Raw genomic sequence first — 24,242 nt, forward strand, 5'->3', positions numbered from 1 at the left:
AGATGTAACCGATATATAAGAAATGATAAAGGTGTCACATAGTGCGTTAAACGTATACAAAGATTTATTAAAAAGTTGGTAGTGCACTTACAGTATTGCAGATCATAAATAGGCCTATAGTTTGTTGTGCTGGCTGGTACACAAACTCGGACACCCATCCTACTGGGGAATCGTATGGAGCCCGAGGTGACGTCAGTATGCCGCTCCGCCCTACATCCGTTTCGTAATAACTTACTTCATCCAGGGGAATTGACATTCCCCCTTGCAGTGGCGGCCGTTGACATTCCCCCTTGCAGTGGCGGCCGTTGACCTTCCCCCTTGCAGTGGCGGCCGTTGACCTTCCCCCTTGCAGTGGCGGCCGTTGACCATCCCCCTTGCAGTGGCGGCCGTTGACCATCCCCCTTGCAGTGGCGGCCGTTGACCATCCCCCTTGCAGTGGCGGCCGTTGACCATCCCCTTTGCAGTGGCGGCCGTTGACCATCCCCCTTGCAGTGGCGGCCGTTGACCATCCCCCTTGCAGTGGCGGCCGTTGACCATCCCCCTTGCAGTGGCGGCCGTTGACCATCCCCCTTGCAGTGGCGGCCGTTGACCATCCCCCTTGCAGTGGCGGCCGTTGACCATCCCCCTTGCAGTGGCGGCCGTTGACCATCCCCCTTGCAGTGGCGGCCGTTGACCATCCCCCTTGCAGTGGCGGCCGTTGACCATCCCCCTTGCAGTGGCGGCCGTTGACCATCCCCCTTGCAGTGGCGGTCGTTGACCCTACCTCCTTGCAGTGGCGGTCGTTGACCCTTCCTCCTTGCAGTGGTGGCCGTTGACCCTTCCTCCTTGCAGTGGTGGCCGTTGACCCTTCCTCCTTGCAGTGGTGGCCGTTGACCCTTCCTCCTTGCAGTGGCGGTCGTTGACCCTTCCTCCTTGCAGTGGCGGTCGTTGACCCTTCCTCCTTGCAGTGGCGGTCGTTGACCCTTCCTCCTTGCAGTGGCGGTCGTTGACCCTTCCTCCTTGCAGTGGCGGTCGTTGACCCTTCCTCCTTGCAGTGGCGGTCGTTGACCCTTCCTCCTTGCAGTGGCGGTCAGTGGAAAAGTGCCCCTTCTCTAGCTGGTGGTCAGTGAAATGCTCCCTTTATATTGGTGATCGGGGGAAAAAGCTCCTTCTTAGATTGGTGGCTGTTGGTCCACCTTTTAGGCTACTTCCAAACTGCCAGCGCGGGGGCGTCGCTGGTAAAGCGCCGCTAATTTTAGCGGCGCTTTACTGTCGTTTTGCTGTGCTATTCGGCCGATAGCAGGGTGCTTTTAACCCCCGCTGGCGGCCAAAAAAGGGTTCAAACCGCTGCTGCAGCTGCGCTTTACTGGCGGTTCTGCGGCGCTGCCCATTGATTTCAATGGGCAGGGGTGTTGTAGGAGTGGTGTATACACCGCTCCTACTGCGCCTCAAAGATGCTGCTTTCACTTTGGAGTGAGAGGAGAGGCTCTTTCAGGCACCATTTTTGGCGCTATAGTGCCTGCAATGCGCCTCAGTGTGAAAGTAGCCTTGCAGATGGCTAAAAAGATTTGGTGGTTACATGTGGAGACGCAAGAACTGCTTATTGCTCAAGCAACCTCTGGAGAAAACCTCGGGTTCCATGGAGCCATGGTTGGGAGGGGCTTTTCATTAGATTTTTTTTTAATCTATCATTTGATTAATTGATTTTTTTATCTGCCTAGAGCACAGTTTAAAGTATATAAGCCCACAGTGTGTTAGTTCTGCCCATACAGATCTAGGTCTATGCATTGCTCTAGTATTGTACATCATTCAAAGGACATAAAGGGTTAAAGCCAAAGGCAAATAAACCGGTAGTACCAGCTCAGAATTTCCATGTGTTATTAACACGCGGCAAAAATGCATCTAACAAGTGAATGACGAGGCTGTTGGGTAAATGTGACCTTCGCAGGAGAAGTTTATTTTGCGCTGACCGTGAAACCGCTGGACTTTTTGCTCTGGCCATTGTTTTTTTTTGTTTTTTTTAGTGCAGGGATATCAGAGCAAGTGTCCACACAGGATATCTTTTCCTATACAGACCAGAGATAGGAGATGGTAGTCACGTGATCTGGCCACTTTTGTGACTTTTTTGTGTTTTAGGGGCCTTTCACACGGACGGATAGAATGGTGCGTTTAGCTGCGGATTTTCTAGTTTTCTACCGCAGCTAAAAGCACACAATGCTTTCCTATGGCCCCATTCACACACAACGTTTAGCTGCGATTTTGTTGCATGCGGTTTGGTGCGAATAGAAAAAATAGAATTGAATGCGTCCAGGTGCGATTTAGCGCAGCTATATGCACTTAACCGCAGGTAATCACAGTCTTTTGTGTCAACTGCGGATAGCAGCGTGAGAAAAAAAAAGAACAGGAAGCACATCATTTAAAATAAAAATAAAAAGGGTTGCTATGGGAATGACTACCGCAGCTAAACGCGGCCGCATGTAACCGCAATGTACAAATGCAGCTAATCGCAGTGCCCAGAGCCTTGAATTTCACTGAAAATGTACATGCTTTTAAAAACTGCCATCCGACTGAAAGGGGCCTTATAGATGCCTGCTGGCTGATTGCTTATGGGGGTAACATTGGTGGGACTGGTTAGAATTAGGGCTGCAACTAACGATTATTTTCATAATGGATTAGTTGCCCGATTATTGTTTCGATTAATCGAATATTAGCTTTTAAAAATAAAAATTTGCATTTTTAAATTTGTTTGGGACAATTTGTTGTTGGGCAGATTACAAAACACAAATTGCCGCAAAAACACATTGGGCTAGATTCACAGAGAGTTACGCCGGCGTATCAGTAGATACGCCGTTGTAACTCTGAATCTACGCCGTCGTAAATTTAAGCGTATTCTGGAAACCAGATACGCTTAAATTAGGCTAAGATACGAGCGGCGTAAGTCTCCTACGCCGTCATATCTTAGGGTGCATACTTACGCTGGCCGCTAGGTTGCGCTTCCGTCTATTTCAGTGTAGAATATGCAAATGAGCTGGATACGCTGATTCAGAAACGTACGTGCACCCAGCAGATTTTTTTATGTTGTTTGCGTTCGGCTTTTTCCGGCGTAACGTTACTCCTGCTATGAGGCATAGCCAATGTTAAGTATGGACGTCGTTCCCGCGTCAAATTTTGAAAATTTTACGTCGTTTGCGTAAGTCGTTCGAGAATAGGGCTTTGCGTAAATTTTGTTCACGTCGAAAGCATTGACTATTTGCGACGTGATTAGGAGCATGCTAACAAAATGGTCCAGGGCTTAAGTGGTTAAAAACAGCCTCTATGCACCGATAAGATTGCAGAGCGAGCAGCATAGGTCCCTTCACTTGTTATTGATTTATTTAACCAGTTCCCGACTTCCTCATGTACATTTACGTCGGCAGAATGGCACGGACAGGCACATCAATGTACCTGTACGTGCCTGCCTAGACGTGGGTGGGGGGTCCGATCGGGACCCCCCCCCCGGTACATGCGGAGGTCGGGTCCGCTCGGGGAGCGATCCGGGACGACGGCGCGGCTATTTGTTTATAGCCGCTCCGTCGCGGTCGCTCCCCGGAGCTGAAGAACGGGGAGAGCCGTGTGTAAACACGGCTTCCCCGTGCTTCACTGTGGCGGCGCATCGATCCAGTGATCCCTTTTATAGGGAAGACTCGATCGATGGTGTCACTCCTACAGCCACACCCCCCTACACTAGTAAACACATACACAGTGATCCCTAAATGTTACAGCACCCCCTGTGTTTAACTCCCAAACTGCAACTGTCATTTTCACAATAAAGAATGCAATTTAAATGCATTTTTTGCTGTGAAAATGACAATGGTCCCAAAAATGTGTCAAAATTGTCCGAAGTGTCCGCCATAATGTCGCAGTCACGAAAAAAATCGCTGATCGCCGCCATTACTAGTAAAAAAAATAAAAATGCAAAAAAACTATCCCCTATTTTGTAAACGCTATAAATTTTGCGCAAACCAACCGATAAACAATTATTGCGATTTTTTTTTTACTAAAAATAGGTAGAAGAATACGTATCGGCCTAAACTGAGGAAAAAAATAATTTTTATATATGTTTTTGGGGGATATTTATTACAGCAAAAAGTAAAAAATATTGCATTTTTTTTAAAATTGATCAAATACCACCAAAAGAAAGCTCTATTTGTGGGGAAAAGGGACGCCAATTTTGTTTGGGAGCCACGTCGCACGACCACGCAATTGTCTGTTAAAGCGACGCAGTCCCAAACTGTAAAAACCCCTTGGGTCTTTAGCCAGCATATTGGTCCGGGGCTTAAGTGGTTAAAAGAAAAAGTTTTTGAGTCCTCCATATTTATTTTGGGTAGCTATAAAAACGTTTTGAGTTGGCTGTCCTATGTGTTGTTGGCGTTTACCATAAATGATGGCGCATCAGATCTGCAGGACCTGTTTTCTCCATTAGAACGAGTGACGACACCTTGTTGTATTTATGGATGTCTGCATGTAAACAGACACAAGTGGACTTTGGACCGCCATGCAGGTTTCACAGCATTTTTCTGCAAAAGCACAAAACTGCTGAGTTATAAAATGGATCTTGCTTGACTAGCTGGCAAGTAATGATTGGCGCTGACACTGTAATGGAAAGTTCCTCTTTTTCTACAGAGTCAATTAAAAAGAAAAGGCGGACAAAGTCGAGGTTTGTATATAGTTTCAGGATCAAGTGATTGCATTGACTTGAATCGGGTAATCTTTGCATATGCATTTTATCATCTAATGCTTAGTTGGAACTGCCCCAGGATTTGCCAGGTTTACTTTAAAGAGAACCGGTTGTAAAATATTAATATTTTACCTCTTTGTTATCATTGTTTGACAGCAGTATGGTGCAGGGAGTCGATCGCTCTGACAGCTGCAGTTGTGGCAGACCTGATGCTGATAACATATGCTGTCTCACACTTCTGAGAAGGCATAATGTTATCAAATGCTAGAGCCCTGGAGTTGTTTATATTCCTCTTTATAGGAATTGCACAATGAGCTTGTACTTTTTTCTTTATTAACTGCTTCCCTATGGGCAGACTTCCTATGACGTCACAGCGGATGACCGATCAGTGTACCGGCCTGCTGACCGCAGATCGCATGACCATTGTACACAATGAATTCATTGTGTACTATTAAGTTGATCTCTGTGATGGTTGTAAAGTCTCATGGTTGTTCACCTTCAGGGGCGGACTGACAACTCATGGGGCCCCCGGGAAGTAGGAGATTATGGGGCCCCCAGGCAATAGGAGATTATGGGGCCACACAGTATATACACACACACACACACACACACACACACATACAGTATACATACACAGACGCACAATATACACACACAGTATGCACATACACACACATACAGTATACATACACAGACGCACAATATACACACACAGTATACACATACAGTATACATACACACAGACACAATATATATATATATATATATATATATATATATATATATATATATATATATACACACACACAGTATACATACGCAGTATGCACACACAGACACACACTATATATATATATATATATATATATATATATATATATATATATATATATATATATATATATATATATATATATATACATACATATTATTTCAGATGTAAATAACCCCCCCAAAAAAACACAGATTTTTACATACTGTCCCTGGTTTTACTGAGGCTGGCAAGCCTGATGGGGCCCCCTAGTACCATGGGGCCCTCGGGCACTGCCCGAATGGTCAGTCCGCCCCTGTTCACCTTAAAGCGGGAGTTCACCCAATTATGTTTTTTTTTTTTTTTCTCTCTTTTCCCCTTAGATGGATGCTCGTTTTGTCTAGGGGAATCGGCTAGTTGTTTTAAAATATGAGCAGTACTTACCGTTTTCGAGATGCATCTTCTTCCGTCGCTTCCGGGTATGGGTCTTCGGGAGCGGGCGTTCCTTCTTGATTGACAGTCTTCCGAGAGGCTTCCGACGGTCGCATCCATCGCGTCACTAGTAGCCGAAAGAAGCCGAACGTCGGTGCGGCTCTATACTGCGCCTGCGCACCGACGTTCGGCTTCTTTCGGAAAATCGTGATGCGATGGATGCGACCGTCGGAAGCCTCTCGGAAGACTGTCAATCAAAATAGGAACGCCCAGTCCCGCAGCCCATACCCGGAAGCGACGGAGAGGATGCATCTCGTAAACGGTAAGTACAGCTCATATTTTAAAACAAATAGCCGATTCCCCTAGACCAGGGGTCTCAAACTCAAATTACCTGAGGGCCACAAGACAAGTTTTCATATGCCATGGGGGGCCGCATGCAAACTTTCAAACTTCAAAAACAACAGTACTGGTGTCAGCGAACACATTATTAACCCCCAGCACTGGTGTCAGCGAACGCATTATTACACTGGTGTAAGTCAGGGTTTGACAAATTTGCTTGGAATCTAGGAGCCAGCTAAAAAAGTTAGGAGCCAGAAAACGCACCCCGTCCCGACGAGCTTGCGCGCAGAAGCGAACACATACGTGAGCAGCGCCCGCATATGTAAACGGTGTTCAAACCACACATGTGAGGTATCGCCGCGATTGGTAGAGTGAGAGCAATAATTCTAGCTCCTCTGTAACTTAAAACATGCAACATGTAGATTTTTTTAAACGTCGCCTATGAAGATTTTAAAGGGTAAAAAAGTTTGTCGGCATTCCACAAGCGGACACAATTTTGAAGCGTGACATGTTGGGTATAAATTTACTCGGCGTAACATTATCTTTCATAATATTAAAAAAAATGGGGATAACTTTACTGTTGTCTTATTTTTTAATTAAAAAAAGTGTAATTTTTTCCCAAAAAAGTGCGCTTGTAAGACCGCTGCGCAAATACGGCGTAACAGAAAGTATTGCAATGATCGCTATTTTATTCTCTAGGGTGTTAGGATAAAAAATATATATAATGTTTGGGGGTTCTAATTAGAGGGAAGAATATGGCAGTGAAAATAGTGTAAAATGACATTAGAATTGCTGTTTAACTTGTAATGCTTAACTTGTAATACCAACGGCCACCACCAGATGGCGCCAGCTCACATCTGGTGGTAATAACTTGTAATACCAACGGCTCACCACCAGATGGCACCAGCTCAAAAAAAAAAAAAAAAAATTTTTTTTTTTTTTTTTTTGCTCCCCTCACTTCCACCCTGCCTGAGGGCCATTTATAACTGGTCCGCGGGCCGCAAATGGCCCGCGGGCCGGTACTTTGAGACCACTGCCCTAGACAAAACGAGCATGAAGCTAAGGGGAAAAAGTGTCGTGTGCGGGTGAACCTCCGCTTTAATGCATTCTGTGCATTGAAGTGTTTGTTAACCAAAAAAAAAGAAAAAAGGGATCCTGCTCCTTTTTAAAGCTTGTAATAGAACACCTAAAAACCTGGCTGATCCTGCCAGTTTCTCCCCTCTGTAAACTGACAACAGTGTATCATGGCTGCTGAGACTAGACAACGTGGTCAGTTTATGTGAGAGCAGATAGCAGGCTGCAATGCATACTAGAACGTTATGCTCTCAAAGTGGAGTTCCATCCAAAAGTGGAACTTCCACTAATCTGTCTCCTCTTTTTTTGACAGGTACCCTTTCCCCGCCGGGCCAATTGGAAAGTGCAGCGCGCTTTGCAAATGCACAGAAGGGGGCTGTGAAGCCGAGAAGCTTCACTGCCGGTTTCCCTTACCAGAAATGGCAGCGGCAGCACCCGACAGCCAATCCGAAAATTTGCTAGGGTGCCGACATCGCGGGATCCCTGAACAGGTAAGTTTCCTTTTCATATTTAAAGTCAGAAGCTACAGTATTTGTAGCTGCTGACTTTACATTTTTTCATGGGGGGAAGAGCACCTCTTTAAAGGGGAGCTCCAGTCATTGTGAAATAAAATGAAGCCATTGGCTACAAATACTGTAGCTGATGACTTAATAAACAGACTTAACAGTCCAGGGATCCAGCTCTGTCATCACCCAGGCTGAATTTTCTTTAGTCTTTGGGTATCTGGTTCCGCCATCTTGCTTGTGGGAAGCCGGCTGTGACTTCCTGCAACTTCACGCTGCACTTTCTGAATGGACCTGTGCCATGTGACGTGTCCTTGAAGGCTGTGGGCGAGGGGGGAAAGCTTCCGCTTGGCCTGCCTAGGTGAGTGGGAGTGGGGTACCTGCTGAATTAGGTATCCACTACCAGAAAAAAAAATGTCCGAATGCATTTGGGTGTGCCCGGAGTTCAGCACATTTTGGGGCTAGGTATGTGTACTTACCTCAGGTGCCTCGGGACACCCTGGAAATATGAAGCATTATGCAGACATGTTAGATACAATTATGCTGAGTTGTGAACGTTTATTAAGAACAAAAATGTAATTGTCTGCAGAATCACTCCTGTTTGGCTCTTCTTTGTATTTCCGATGTGAATTTAGAACACGAGTCAATGAAAATCCATTATCTTTTGTCCTTGTGTGACCCATTCTCTGTATGTGTCATTTAATCCAAAGTAACATTTTCTGCTTGGCTCAGTCCATTATTGTCTTCATCATAGCAAGCCGTTTTCTGATGTGATGATCAACTATTTTCCAGTTTACAGGGAAAATGAAAGGGAATTTCTCAAACAAGAGTGCTTGGGCAAAAGCTACGCCCTGTCTGGATTAAAGTGATACTAAAGTCAATTTATTTTTCTTTTAACCACTTCAGCCCCGGACCTTTAGGCAGCTAAATGCCCAGGCCAGGTTTTGCGATTCGGCACTGTGTCGCTTTAACTGACAATTGCGCGGTCGTGCGACGTGGCTCCCAAACAAAATTGACATCCTTTTTTCCCCACAAATAGAGCTTTCTTTTGGTGGTATTTGATCACCTCTGCGGTTTTTATTTTTTGCGCTATAAACAAAAATAGAGTGACAATTTAGAAAAAATGCTATATTTTTTACTTTTTGCTATAATAAATATCCCCCAAAAACATATATACATTTTTTTTCCTCAGTTTAGGCCGATACGTATTCTTCTACCTATTTTTGGTAAAAAAAATCGCAATAAGCGTTTATCGATTGGTTTGCGCAAAATTTATAGCGTTTACAAAATAGGGGATCGTTTTATTGCATTTTTATTATTATTATTTTTTTTACTACTAATGGCGGCGATCAGCGATTTTTTTTTCGTGACTGCGACATTATGGCGGACACTTCGGACAATTTTGACACATTTTTGGGACCATTGTCATTTTCACAGCAAAAAATGCATTTAAATTGCATTGTTTATTGTGAAAATGACAGTTGCAGTTTGGGAGTTAACCACAGGGGGCGCTGAAGGAGTTCAGCTTCACCTAGTGTGTGTTTACAACTGTAGGGGGGTGTGGCTGTAGGTGTGACGTCATCGATCGAGTCTCCCTATAAAAGGGATGATGGATGATAGATAAAAAACAGTCACTATGTATAAAGTAATATAATATAAGCATGTGGAATGAGGAAGAGAGGAGGGGAATAAATAATATGACTAAAGAAATACAAAGAGAATAGATAAGGAGAGGGCATGTATGTCCACGAGAGGAGGGAGGGAGACAAAGGCGGGGAAGGAAGGCGATGTTCAGTCATGATAATGAGAGACATCCCAATCAAAGTTAAGTCCCCGCGGCTGTCTGCAGTCCAGATGGAAAATCCAAAAAACTTCCCGTTTACAGAGAAGCTTAAACTTATCTCCTCCTCTGGGTGGACACACTACCCTCTCCATACCCTGTATGGATAAACTGGAAATGTTTTTGTTGTGTAAATTGTTCCAGTGTTTAGCCACGTTAGTGTTGTGGTTCTTCTCAATGTCGTATAAATGATCGCTAAGTCTATCCCTTAATCTCCTTATGGTTCTTCCAACATACTGGACATGACAAATGCTACACGAAATAACATAAACTACAAATTTTGTGTTGCAGTTTACATACTGTTTAATTTTAAAATCTCTGCCGTTGGAACATGACTGAACCGTGTTGCCAGTGCCTATTAGAGGACAATATCTGCACCCATGAGTGCCACATTTGAAAGTGCCAACAAAGTCAAGCCATGTAGGGGAGGCAGATTGTGAGACATATAGGCTGGGTGAAAGGACACCCCCTAAAGTGGGGGCTCTACGGCTCACTGACTTGATACCCTCAGACAGAATGGTTTGTCTATTTACATGTCCCATGCATATGTATGTTTTTATTTGGTTTATTTGGTTTTTGTCTTTTTTCTTCACTTCAACATGTTAATTGCAAGATAGGTTACATCACCTGCTCCATATAAATTGGTTTTAACATGTATGCAATCAACTGTCTAATTGTTTAATTGATCTAGCCTCGCCATTGGCGAATGTTTTCTCACATGATGGTGGTATGGGTATATATGTTTTTTCAGTGTGAACCTATGTTAGCCATGACTAAGCGCTGAATTGCAGCGTGAAACGCGTCGGCCATTCTGTATCCGTTGTTTGCAGTGCCTGTATGTACTTTTTACATTAAAAGACCAACTTTATTTTAAGTCATTTTGGAGTGCGGCTGTCCAGAGTTCTTTTCGTTTTTTGCCATAATCAGCATTGCCGGCACCCTGGTGGTTCAAACTACCCTTGATGATCCACGAGACTCACCTGGAGCGGTGAAAGAAATTGTCTGTATAAAAGGGATGACTCGATCGATGCAGCCGCCACAGTGAAGCACGGGAAGCCGTGTTTAAATACGGCTCTCCCCGTTCTTCAGCTCTGGGGAGCGATCGCAAGGGGGCGGCTAGAAACGAATAGCCGCGCCCTCATCCCGGATCGCTCCCTGAGGCTTACCGACCGCTGCATGTACTGGGGGGGGGGGGGCATTGGACCCCTGACCCTCGGAAAGGCAGCGACGTGCGGGCACGTCATTCTGCCTGTCCGTGCCATTTTGCCGACGTATATGTACATGCGGCTGTCGTTAAGCGGTTAAAAAACAAAAACCCAAACATGTCACACTTACCTGCTCTGTGTAATGGTTTTTCACAGAGCAGCCCAGATCCTCCGCTTATCAGGTTCCTCGCCGGCGCTCCTGGAACCTCCCTCCTGCTGAGTGCCCCCACAGCGAACTGCCTGCTATGGGGGCACCCGAACCGAGCCGCAGTTTTGTGTGTCCATTTAGGCCTGATTTTCACTTGTGCTGGTTGCAGTTTGCATGTTACAGGTGCATTTTGCGTTTTTCAATACACATCTTTTAAACCATTGAACTCTATGGAACCAAAAACCAGAAGAAAAAAAAAGAAAAACGCCCATAAAAAGCACAGATGTGAATGTGATTCAAAGGAAACCATGTTAAATGGACTGTAGTGTGTTTCTGCAAAACTGAAAAGCTGAATGTGAGCATGCAGGATCAAAATTGGGAGACAGGTGTCACCTCATAGTAGGAGGTGCCTGAATGAGGATCTTCGTGGAAGGATCGGCAGATTTTGTTTTCATGAAAGCCGCAGATTTAAAAAATGTTGAGAATGACTTTTAACTTTACATTCAGGCTGGCTTGATGCCTTTTAGGGCAGGGTTTGACAAATTTGCTTGGAATCTAGGAGCCAGCTAAAAAAGTTAGGAGCCAGAATACGCGCCCCGTCCCGACGAGCTTGCGCGCAGAAGTGAATTCTCTAGAGTGTTTGGATAAAAAATATATATAATGTTTGGGGGGTTCTAATTGGAGGGAAGAAGATGGCAGTGAAAATAGTGAAAAATAACATTAGAATTGCTGTTTAAAGCGGAGGTTCACCCATAGAGAACACATTTTTCCCTTAGATTACTGCTTGTTTTGTCTAAGGGAATCGGCTAGTTGTTTTAAAATATGATCCGTACTTACCCGTTTACGAGATGCATCTTCTCCGTCGCTTCCGGGTATGGGCTGCGGGACTGGGCGTTCCTTCTTGATTGACAGTCTTCCGAGAGGCTTCCGACGGTCGCATCCATCGCGTCACGATTTTCCGAAAGAAGCCGAACGCCGGTGCGCAGGCGCAGTATAGAGCCGCACCGACGTTCGGCTTCTTTCGGCTACGAGTGACGCGATGGATGCGACCGTCGGAAGCCTCTCGGAAGACTGTCAATCAAGAAGGAACGCCCACTCCCGAAGACCCATACCCGGAAGCGACGGAGAAGATGCATCTCGTAAACGGTAAGTACGGATCATATTTTAAAACAACTAGCCGATTCCCCTAGACCAAACGAGCTTCCATCTAAGGGGAAAAGAGAAAAAAAAACCTAATTGGGTGAACTCCCGCTTTAACTTGTAATGCTTAAAGAGGAGTTCCACCCAAATTTGGAACTTCCTCTTATCCCACTCCTCACCCCCTTACATGCCACATTTGGCATGTAATTTTTTTGGGGGGGGAGTGGGGGCTTCAGGAAGAGTGGGACTTCCTGTCCCACTTCCTCCTTCCTGTAGGCGACTAAGCTTAATCGCCTACAGGAAGGGGCTGGTGTAGGCGATCGCCTAGGACACGTCACAGGAGGTTAGGTCCATTGCCACCTTTTGTGGGCATATCTCTTTTATTTACTATTTATAGCTTTCACTATACTCCCAGTGCGCTGACCAGAGACATGCGCTCTGCTACTCAACAGCTACAGCCGCTGTCACATTTACAATCCGTGTAGAGATCTGTAAATGAAGAAACTACAAGTCCTGTCTTACAGCACTGCAGATAGCTTGTCATTCTCAGGTTACTACAGGTGTGCTGATCAGCGCATTTGTATTCTATTGACTGACTCCAGCTTTCTGACTGAAATCCCATACAGAGGTACGGACAGACAGCTGGAGGGAAAGTGTGCTGGAGCCTGACGAAGATTTACTGATAACATTACAAGCTCCTGTGTAAAAAAAATAAATAGTGTACATCCTTTTTTTTTTTTTTTTATTGCAAAAATATGTACCTTCATTTTTTATTTAAAGGGGGCCTTGGCACATAACAGCATGTATTCCTGGTTCTTATCTGCCCAGAGCGCAGATTTAAGTTGTATTCGGTTAAATCTCAGGTGTGTGTACTCCTTTCTCAATAAGTCCCGGTTCACACTGGTGCACTGTGCGATATCGCATGTGATTCGCAGCGCACGGCAATGCAAATCGAATGCAATGTCTGTGTGATGCAGATAGTATGGCTGAATTCACATCGCATTCAGACAAAAGTTGTGCAGGACCCATTTTTTGGTCCGCACCAGAATCGGATGGCACTAGTGTTCACACCCATGCGATCCGGTTCATGTCCAAACTGACAGTTCGTACCGCAAAATGCGAACCGTTCTGGGGGTGTCATTAAGTTTGTATTGACACCCCCCAGCGGTTCGCATCTTGCAGTGTGAACCAGTGTGTGATTCGGATGTGATGCGGGAACCTGCACTGGATTCGCAGGGTTCTTGCATTGCACCAGTGTGAACTGAGCCTTTTATGTGCAAGATACCAAACTGATGGTCCATGATTTAACGCTTTTCCTGTTGTGTTACAGTGGTGGACATAAAGGGAAGCATGCTTGCTGAGCACCTTGTACAGGATGTCTTATAGTGAGAAGAAGGACGCTCCTTTTGCCTATGAGTCTTCGGTCCACAGCGCTAATGTCCTCCTTCGTCTGAACAGTCACCGGGAACAGGGTCTGCTGTGCGATGTGACTGTTGTAGTGGAAGATCAGAGGTTCCGCGCTCATCGCACTGTGCTCGCAGCTTCCAGTGATTATTTCCTGTCCCGTGTTGTCCAAGCCTCCGATGGGGACTTCACGATCGCCCTTCCTGAAGAGGTGAGAGGGGGTAGCACTGATCTTGCAGCTGTGTCCTGTATTACTGCTAATGCAGAGTCTATCTTGTAACACAACTAACAGTAAGGCTGACCTGCTGATACTGCAGTTGACATATAATTCACTAAAGGTATCTCTGTCCTGTAGTAGTACTACTACAGGTAACCAATAATTCTTCTAGTAGCATGCCCAAGCTACAGTACTAATCACATTGCAGCCCTAACTTTAAAGCTAAACTCCAGGAATTCAGCCACTTTCTAAAATGTGCTGGCGTACTATGGATTAGGTCAAACGAGATGCATGCCACCTTGTGGACTTATCTTTGTTATTTACAACTGACAGTTTTATTGAGCCCCAGGAGCACAGCTCACAGTATCGCACTGCTATGGCACTTTGACAGCTCTGCCTCTGCCCACCCCTCCCTGTCCATTTTCAGAAGGCTTTGTATTTTGTGAATGCGTTCACAGAATACATTGCACTGTGATTGGGCAGGGGGAGGGGGATCGGAGGAGTGGGCAGAGTGGCTGCACACAACTGCAGCGGCAAGGATCTAAGACCAGAAGTTCCAGCAGTGGAAGTATAGAGACAGCTAGCTATGCTCCCTGGTGCTCAGTAAAATTAGCTACTTTCTGACCGCCTACCGCATATTTACTGTGGCAGGTCGGGCTCTATTGCGCAAAATCACCTGTACCCGTATGTGATTTTGTGCAATAGCACTGGGGGGCGCGATCGCACGCTGATTGGACACACAGGGTTGCCAATCAGCACCAGAGATCCACGATTGTTTCTGGGAGAGGCAGAACAGTGATCTGTCTATGTAAAGAAGGCAGATCGCCGTTCTGACAGGGAAGAAGATGGAGACTGGTGTTCCTGCTAAGCAGGAACACCGATCTCTTTCTTCCTCCAGTCAGACCCCACCCCCCAAACAGTTAGCAAGCACCCCCTAGAAAGCTCCATTTGTGGTTAAAAAAAAAAAAGAACATCAATTTTATTTGGGTACTGCATTGCACAACCGCTCAATTGTCAGTTAAAATAACGTAGTGCTGTATCACAAAAAATGACCTGGTCATTAAAGGGGAAAAACCTGAAGTGGTTAAAGAGAGGAATTCAGGACGTGGCATGCACCTCATTGGACTTAAAGGATAAATTAACTTTTTAGTACCATGCTGGTCGTATTTATGATGTAACATATTACTAAATCGCCTGCTGCCACCCCGACCCGATCCTCCATTGTGATAGCGGGTGGGGGATCTTCTCCCTGCACCAGCTGTCACAATTCACAAACGGATTTCTGTGAATGAATGAACTACAACTACCATCATCCATTGCTGCTGACAGCTTGTAGTTCTCAAAGAATTACAAGGGAGCTGGTGAGCATTGTCGTAGTTCATTGATCTCCATGCAACTCACTAACTGCCTGCCTGTATTTTAGGTATGTACAGAAAACTCTATCGACAGTCTGCATTGCACCCGCAATCTGCTGATTATGGGTGCAATGCTTTACAAGCTCCTAAAACAATATATTTATTTTTTTACCTGCAAAAAAATTGGCTTTATTTATTTAAAGGGGAACTTTGCCTTTTAAAGGCGAAGTTCGCCTTTAGGGTATGTTCACATCTGAGTGTAGCGTCACGTTTTGTCGCGATAGCCCATTGACTTGAATAAGCTGCCTGTTGCATGAAAAACACGCCAAAGAGGCTTACGTGCCAAATTTTGGTACTGAGCTTAAGTGTGTTTGGGGAAGCAGAAAACCTGCAACACGACACACAGCTGCTACCTGTGTTGGGGTACCATTAGGAAATAATGCATTTATTTTCTTGTTTTTGCGCTATAAACAAAAAAAGACAGAAAATTTGGAAAAAAACACAATATTTTTTACTTTTTGTTATAATATCCCATTTAAAAAAAAAAAAAAAAAACCCTCGGTTTAGGCCGATACGTATTCTTCTACATATTTTTGTTAAAAAAAATCGCAATAAGCGTATATTGATTGGTTTGCGCAAAAGTTATAGCGCCTACAACATAGGGGATAGATTTATGATTTTTTTTTTTTTTACTAGTAATGGCGGCGATTTGCGATAAAGGGACACAGATCGGTCTCCTCTCTCCCTGACAGCACGTGGAGCTCTGTGTTTACACACAGAGCTCCACGTCCTGCTGTGTCACCGACGACCGCGGGTGTCTGGCGGACATCGCGCCCGCCAGGCACTCGCATCGGCTCCCGAGCAATGCGCCGGGCACGTTGTTTCCCCCCGCTGCGCGCCCCCATCGGCGCGCACGGGGAACAACAACAGGACGTCCAGGGACGTCCACCCGGCACTTGAGAGCCGCGCTGTGGACGTCTTTTGTCCATAGCTCGGATCCCAAGTGGTTAATATAGGTGTAACATGTTGCTGAAGGTGGAGTTAGCCTATAGTAATAGTATAGCCTATAGCCTATAGTAATCCGGCACATTTTAGAAAGTTACTGAATGGAGCTTTTAAATCTTTTGGTGACATAAGATTTATTGAAGCAAATTTGTTGAATTTTTTATTTTAATTTTTTATTACTTTGCAGGTAACTGTGAAAGGATTTGTACCTCTTCTTCAGTTTGCATATACCTCCAAGCTTCTCATCACCAGAGATAGCTTATCAGAAATCAGAAAGTGTGCTAAGTTGCTCGAAATCCATGATGTTGAAGAAACCTGTTTTGAATTCCTGAAGTTAAAATTCCAGGATAACAAAGCCAAGTCGACAGACCCAAGAAAGAAATGCTGCAAGTCTTTCTGCCCAAAGGCGGCTGGGCCACAGAGCGAGTCGGGAAGACCACCGGTGCATGAAGTGGAAGAACTGTGGAGGGGAGATTTTACCCAGAACCTGAAATGTCCAGCGGAGATTGAAAATATTTCCCCGTCCCCCGAGAGCCCCAAGCAGCCCTGCGAATCATTTTGCCTTGGCAGAGACAGTGCTTCCGGATTTTCCTCTCTTTGTCCAAAGTACAGAAAGTTTCAGAAAGCTTGTAAAAGTGGCCGGGTGCGATCTGTCAGCACGTGTTCCAGCAATCAGGATGCTCAGAGTCCATCCCCAGCACCATCAAGTGATGCTTCTGAACCAGTCAGCCAGCCCAAACCTCACGTGGAGGATATTCATTCAGCCAAGTCTGACATGGAAGTGAATCCAGTACCTTCACAGGGCCCTGACAGTTCTTATCAAAACCTTACCGGTGTTGATGACAAAGAAGTCATGACTGCTGCATACTCACCGTGTTTTCCTTTGGGACCTCAAGACTTCAGCTCAGTGCCTTTCAGTGCATATCAACCATACCGAAGCATAAACTACTCAGACACCCCCAATGACTCCAGCACAGCAGGTTTGCCGGAAGGGAGCAACAGTCGTCGGAGCAACCTACAGGCAGCTGAAATTCTGACCTCAGAGCTGGTAGCAGAACCTCAACTTTGTGCTTCTGGAAAACCTCCATTATTAAGGGAGCGCAGTAATGTGGAAAGAGAAGTTGCTGAACATCTTGCCAAAGGTTTTTGGCCTGATGTGTACCCTGCTGAATATCCATGCCAGCAAGAGTTGGAGATTGTGGCCAGCAAGGAACCACAGTTGGAGAACAACATGGAAAAAAGGACTGAATGTCCATGGCTGGGCATCTCCATATCCAACGATGTCCCTGAACGGACTTTTACAACACTCAACCCGGTATCGTGCCCCTTCATCAACAATCTCACTAATGATGCATGTGCCAACAGTCCACAGCTTAGCAGTGAGGATAGTGCTCCAAGTAAGTCCCAGGAAGAGTGCCCGTATGCTTGTTCCATCAACTTGGATGAAGACTCGGATAGTGATAGCGAGGTGGATAGCATTGGGTCGTCGTCTGCCAAAGAGCAAGAATGTGAGGTAAAATCTGATTCCACTCCTTTCTTAGCTTGAAATTAAGTTTTGAATAGTAAGCAACAGAGGCGTAAGTAGAACCTTCAGGGTACCAATGCAAGAAACCATGAAGGGCCTGCCTAACCCCCAGCTTATCCCCCAAGGCCCTTTATTATGTTCCTGCAGCGGGACCCTTTCACATGCTATGTAGCGGGGCTCCTTCTGGCCGTCTTGGGCACCCTGCATGGTGCTACGTTTGTGACCCTGGTAGTTTCGCCACTGGTGTCAGTAGTTTTATTTTTGTTTTTCTTTTTTACCATTTTATTTTATAATTATTATTTTTTTTTGGAGCCCCATTGGGAGTTTTGGTGAAATATCAGGGGTCTAAACAGACCTCTGATGTTTCACCTTTTGAGACACAACAAGTAGGTTGAGAACACGGCCCTCAGACTTCATGTCTGCAGCCTCAGCTGCACAGAACAAATGGACAGAAATGGCTCTGTACAGAGCTTCCTGTTCATTCACAAACCAAAACACAAAACTATACTTTGGTTATAAATGGACAGGAGGTATCGGTACAGATCGCTTACTGTTTCTATTCAGAAAAGGAATGGGCCAACAAATTTCAAGTTCCTCAACCCCAAACTCGCCCATTCATGTCTTTATGGACCTTGCTTTGTGCACTGGTGTGCAGTCATGTTGGAACAGGAAGGGGCCGTCCCCAAACTGTTCCCACAAAGTTGTGAGCATGAAATCATCCAAAATGTCTGGTTATGCTGACGCCTTAAGAATTCCCTTCACTGGAACTAAGGGGCCAAGCCCAACCCTTGAAAAACAACCCCACACCATAATCCTCCCTCTACCAAATGATTTGGACCAGTGCTAAAAAAGAAAAGTCAATAAACATATGGCTGAGTGAGTTTTTGGGGTGGAGGAACTTGACTGGCCTGCACAGAGTCCCGACCTCAACCAGATAGAACACCTTTGGGATGAATTAGAGCGGAGACTGTGAGCCAGGCCTTCTCGCCCAATATCAGTGCCTGAACTCACTCAAATGTGCTTCTGGAAGAATGGTCAAACATTCCCATAGAGACACTCCTAAACCTTGTGGACAGCCTTCCCAGAAGAGTTGAAGCTGTTATAGCTGCAAAGGGTGGGCCAACTCAATATTGAACCCTACGGGCTAAAACTGGGATGCCATTAAAGTTCATGTGCATGCAAAGGCAGACGTCCCAAGACTTTTTTGGTAATATTAATTAGCATTTTCATGTTTTGACTGCCCACCATTCACCTCCATTAAGAATTGAGCTTTCATTAACGTAGTCCATTGTTAGTGTAAATTGGTGTGCACAGGATTGGAAGTTGTTGGATTAGCAAAGTACCTTGGAGCTTAAATCGGTTGTAAACCCGCATCAACATTTTTTTTTTTTTTTCTCCTTCAAGGCAAAAGTCATAATGAGCTAATATGCACCGCATATTAGCTCATTATGAAATACTTACCTCGGAACGAGGTGTGTAGAACTTACCTAGTCCACGCCGAGCGAGATATCATCTTGACTCGGCGTGTCTTCTGGGAATCGCCGCTCCAGCGCTGTGATTGGCTGGAGTGGCGATGACGGCACTCCCGCGCATGCGCGCGGCAGATTTAAATTCGGCAAGGTCCGGCGGCTGCCGGTCCTTTCGCCGTAGATCCCCCCTGCGCATGCGCCGCTGCAATCAGCGGCGCATTGCGAGGGGAATATCTCCTAAACTGTGCAGGTTTAGGAGATATTCTCCTTACCTACAGGTAAGCCTTGTTATAGGCTTACCTGTAGGTAAAAGTCAAAAAAAGTGGGTTTACAACCACTTTAATGTGGGAATTACAGCTCCATGCATAGAGAAGAATGAAGAGACACAACCTTGTGCACATTTGAAGGTGTCCATTCATACAGCTTGCTGAAAGGGAATACTGCAGGTCAGCACAGGGTAAACCCTACTAATTGTTTTCTGAGTAGCACTGAAGTTACCACTGTTCAGAGTTACTTGTCTTATCCCAGAATAAAGTAGCCCAGCCATGGAAAACCTTTCACAGCAAATGTGTACAAAGGCTGGGGTATGCAGGTATAGCAATCGGCCCCGAGCAATAACAGCCTTGGCGCAATCTTGGTGGGAGCTTCAGACATGGACAATGCCTTCAGTCTTTGTTTTCTCTTTTTGAAAGCAGAAAACCTCCTGAACCTGCAGAAAGTTGGAAAGACTGTAAGAAGCCAAAGTACTAAAGGTATAGAAGAGCTGAGTCATAGCATGAGGAAAGAAAGTTCAAAATCCAGGTTTCTAGGGGTTTGTGAATGTTGTCAGACAGCTTCTCCTGAAAACAAACCTGTGTTGAGGAATGTTTACAGTCCAGGGTTGCTAGGTACTTGTGCATATTTTCAGGTCGCTTAAAGGGGTTGTAAAGTTAAATGTTTTTTCACCTTAATGCAATCTATGCATTAAGGTGAAAAAACATCCGATGGTACCGCCCCCCCCCCCCGAACCCCCGTTTTACTTACCTGACCCCTCGAAAGTCCCGCGCGCGTCCACGTGATCCTCTTCGGTTCCCAGCCTGGCTGTTGATTGGCTAGGCTGGACGGATTGATAGCAGCGCAGCCATTGGCTGGCGCTGCTGTCAATCACAGCGGATGACGCGGGGGGCGGGGCCGAGTGATACAGTCGGCGGCTATGCCCGCCGCTGTATCACGGGAGCGCGCTCGCAAAAGCTTTCCAACATGCTCTCATGAAGGTGGAAAGCTTTTGCGAGGAGAAGCCGAGACAGCCGCAGAGGGACCCCAGAAGACAGGGTTAGGGGACACTCTGTGCAAAACGAGCTGCACAGTGGAGGTAAGTATAACATGTTTGTTATTTAAAAAAAAAAAAAAAAAGTTTGCCTTTAGTGTTCCTTTAAGTTTTCACATTGCAAAACTTTTTATTTTTTTTACTTTTTGATAGACCTGGGAATTGTCAGAACCTCTTTTTTTTTGCTATCTGGGAAACCGTTAGAGCCGGTTCACACAGGGGCGACTCGTCAGGCGACTCAGCCGCCTGACAAGTCACGCTCCACTCTGTTCAATGGAACCGTTCTAATAGGAGCGACTCAAGTCGCTCCGACTTAAAAAAAAGGTTCTTGTACGACTTTGGGGGCGACTCGGGGTGACTTGCATTGACTTCAATACAGAAGTAATTTTGCAAGTCACCTCTGAAGTCGTCTTGAGATCGCCTTGCTGAGTCGCCCCCAAAGTAATGCTGCCCCTGTGTGAACTGGGTGTTAGGGAGATCTCCCCTCACTTTCTTTCCCAGGGAATTTTTTTTTATAAAAACAAGAGAAGGAAAATCTACAACAGGGACAATTAAATGGTCAGACAGTGACTGTTTACAAATGTCTTTTTCCTTTTGTCCATGCTGCTCTAATGCCGCGTACAGACGATCGGACATTCTGACAACAAAACCGTGGAACTTTTTTCCGACGGATGTTGGCTCAAACTTGTCTTGCATACACACGGTCGCACAAATGTTGTCTGAAATTCCGATCGCTAAGAACGCGGTTACGTACAACAAGTACAACTGCACTATTAAAGGGAAGTTCAATACCAGTCGTGTTTAGTAGAAGTTTGGTGAGAGACGATTTGCGCTTTTCAGCCTCGTGCTTTTCAGTCCGTTACAGCGTGACGAATGTGCCATCTCCATTACAAATGCTAGATTTACCAAACCAAACGATTCCGTCTCGTACTTGATTCAGAGCATGCGTGGAATTTTGTGCGTCAGAATTTACGAGAACTAATTTTGTTGTCGGAAAATTTGAGGAACGGCTCTCAAATTTTTGTTGTCGGAAATTCCGATAGTAAATGTCCAATGGAGCCTTCACACGGTCGGAATTTCCGACCAAAAGCTCCCATCGAACATTTGTTGTCGGATATTCCGAGCGTGTGTACGCAGCATAATGTATTTCTTCCTGCTTCCTGTCCTGGGGACAACCTTTTCACCAGACAGGAAGCGTAAGAATCTCTCCAAGGCAGCCTTTGACTTTAGTAAAACATATAATACATCGCACCACACCGCACTGACCACTTGTAACCAGGTGGCCACAAATCCAGGTGTAGGGAAAAGCCAGCGCTTCAACAATATTCCAGAATGTCCATTTACTGAAGTTCCATATCAGCACGGCAGTGATAACTGGCAGGAAGTCTATCCCTTCCCTAAGCTATCCAAAACGAAAAAATATATAAAGATTTGAAATATACTGTAGATACACTTTAATACAGTATGGCGATTTTTAGTAAGGATTTCATATTTGTTAAAATTTTGACAAAAAATTGTGATTTGCTTCTCTGCTTTTTCCAGGCAGGGCAGACTCCACCAGCTAAGCGGGCAATCTGTTCCTGTTCCCTGCTGAGCAGGCGGATGGCTGCTCCGTGTCTGCTCTGTTTATGCAGGGCGGACACAGACACAGCCTGCTTTCCTCTATGGGCTGTTGGATGTAAATTTACCACCTCTCCCGTTTACACCCAATCCAATCTGATCCGCTTGACGGATGGGGTACAGATTCCGATCCAGTTGACGGATGGGGAACAGATCCCCCATCCGCCTGTTTTTAGCGAATCAGCGGGTGTAAATGGACACTTGTCTGCTTACATCCACTGCTCCATAGAGGATAATGGAGGGTCCGATTGTGTCTGCCTGAAGAACTCGCAAGCAGACCCGATCGGTCCACTCTTGTGAAATGGGACTTATTGTCATCTTAAGGCTTGTATTTGCTATCCAAGCATACATTGTTTCATCCTACCTACTGGATTTATTCTTGACTTACAGAAAACTCTGCCATTCAACGCACAGAAGATCATTTCCCTGTCACGCTATGATTTCCAGTCCTTGGTGAAAACACACACCCTTTCAACGGAGCAGTTGGACTGTATCCACGATATACGTAGACGAAGCAAGAACAGGATTGCCGCTCAACGCTGCCGAAAGAGAAAAATGGACTGTATCCAGAACCTGGAGACTGAAATCATGAAGCTGGTAGGTTGCTGCTGGTTTGTGGTAACATTTATTATATTTCTGGATTTTCATGGGTATGGTCATAAACCTTAATGTGATGGTAAAGCCTTATTATTATTATTATTATTATTTTTTTAAACCCAAACATGTTATACTTACCTGCTCTATGCAATGGTTTTGCACAGAGCAGCTCCTCGTTTCAGGTCCCCCGCCGGCACTCCTGGTGGCTCCTCCTCCTCTTGGTGTGCCCCTACCAGGCTCTTTTTACTGAGTCACCAGGGATCTAGGAGGCCCTCATGTCCACTTGGCTCCCTCAACTTTTACAGTGGTATGAGCCATGCCGCTCCAGTGTCCTGGCAGGGGTGGGAAGGGGGCGGCCTTAACCTGGAGTTGAGGTTTAAAGCGGGGTTCCAACCACAATTAGCATTTTTTAAATGCATGTCCTTTCATCATGCGTTTTTTATAATATAAATGCGGTCACTTACTATTTTACAATCCGCCGCCGCTCCGCATAGTTATTCAAAAAAGAGTTTTATTTTGCTTGTGGGCATTTTTTTTTTTTTTTAGGTCTAATGAGCACAATAATGAAAAAAAGATTTTGGGATGGAAACTCCACTTTAATTTGACCCTGTAACTACAGCCCTGTGACCCTGTAAACTAAACCCAGCTTGAACAAAAAAGAGCACCTAAGTATACTTCTTGTTCTGGCAGCCCATGTTTTAAAACACATTTATATAGGCGTGACATGCTAGGCCATTATCTGTGTTTGTATAGAAGCCAAAGTCAAAAGAAAAAAGATCAGACTTTACAGGCCAGACAAGGAGTCGATAGATAATATCTAATTTTTATTTTACACGATTAAAAAATGAACAAAAAGGCTTATTAAAACCATTATTATATGGTGCTTGATTAACTGTACATAGAACAAAAGTATTGCTCTTGCTCGATACACCCCAATACAGAGGGATCTTTGTGCGTTAACGTGTTTCGCCGGAATTATGCTTCATCAGGACACATGAGTATAGTACAGTAATCATCTAAAAGACAATATATAATTGCCGTATATAAGGTTAAAAAATTCATAAATGTGCATTATATTACAACATTATCTAAACTTCCTGTATGGGACATACCTCAGCATCGCATATGGCGCATATAGTCTCCCGGACGAGCAGTGGAGTATACAGGGAGGGTAAGATAAAGATCTCAGCAGGGCACCCCAAAATAACAGATCTACAAATAATTACCATAAGAACCATCATCCCAAAATTAGTTGTAACCAAGTACGGTTTATACCAGTAAGACCTACCTAGTTTATATATTTCTGAAGCTAGGAGTTGTCCAAAAAGGTTTCAGATGTAAAAACATAACTGGTCACCCATATCCACCCAGGCTCTACAGAATGAGGATAACAAATATTACTAACATGCTTCCATCAAAACGCCAGAAAAAATACAGTAGAACGCCTAAGTAGACACATCGTAGGTGCCAGAAGACTGCAGGACTATTCACAAGGTGCAGTGCGACTCGCGCATGCGCAGTAGGCTGTTTCCTGTACCACAGGTACCGGCGCCTGCACCCAAAGCCAATTGAAGAATCCGCTCGGGTGAGGAAATCGTGGGATCCCAGGACAGGTA

General features: G+C 45.1%; 1 protein-coding gene across 2 annotated transcripts in view; it reads left to right on the forward strand.

The window, feature by feature from the left end:
- Positions 1 to 24,242, forward strand: part of BACH1 (BTB domain and CNC homolog 1) — a 67,686-nt gene that overhangs the window by 31,200 nt on the left and 12,244 nt on the right. For both annotated transcript variants that reach the window (XM_040338851.1, XM_040338850.1), the window contains exons 2-4: positions 13,459 to 13,743; positions 16,297 to 17,622; positions 22,420 to 22,626. In XM_040338851.1, coding sequence (XP_040194785.1) covers positions 13,504 to 13,743; positions 16,297 to 17,622; positions 22,420 to 22,626 — 1,773 coding nt within the window. In that variant the 5' untranslated portion in view covers positions 13,459 to 13,503. The remainder of the gene's footprint in view (positions 1 to 13,458; positions 13,744 to 16,296; positions 17,623 to 22,419; positions 22,627 to 24,242) is intronic.

The sequence above is a fragment of the Rana temporaria genome, chromosome 2 (assembly GCF_905171775.1).
Source record: "Rana temporaria chromosome 2, aRanTem1.1, whole genome shotgun sequence".
In the NCBI taxonomy this organism is placed as follows: Eukaryota; Metazoa; Chordata; class Amphibia; order Anura; family Ranidae; genus Rana; species Rana temporaria.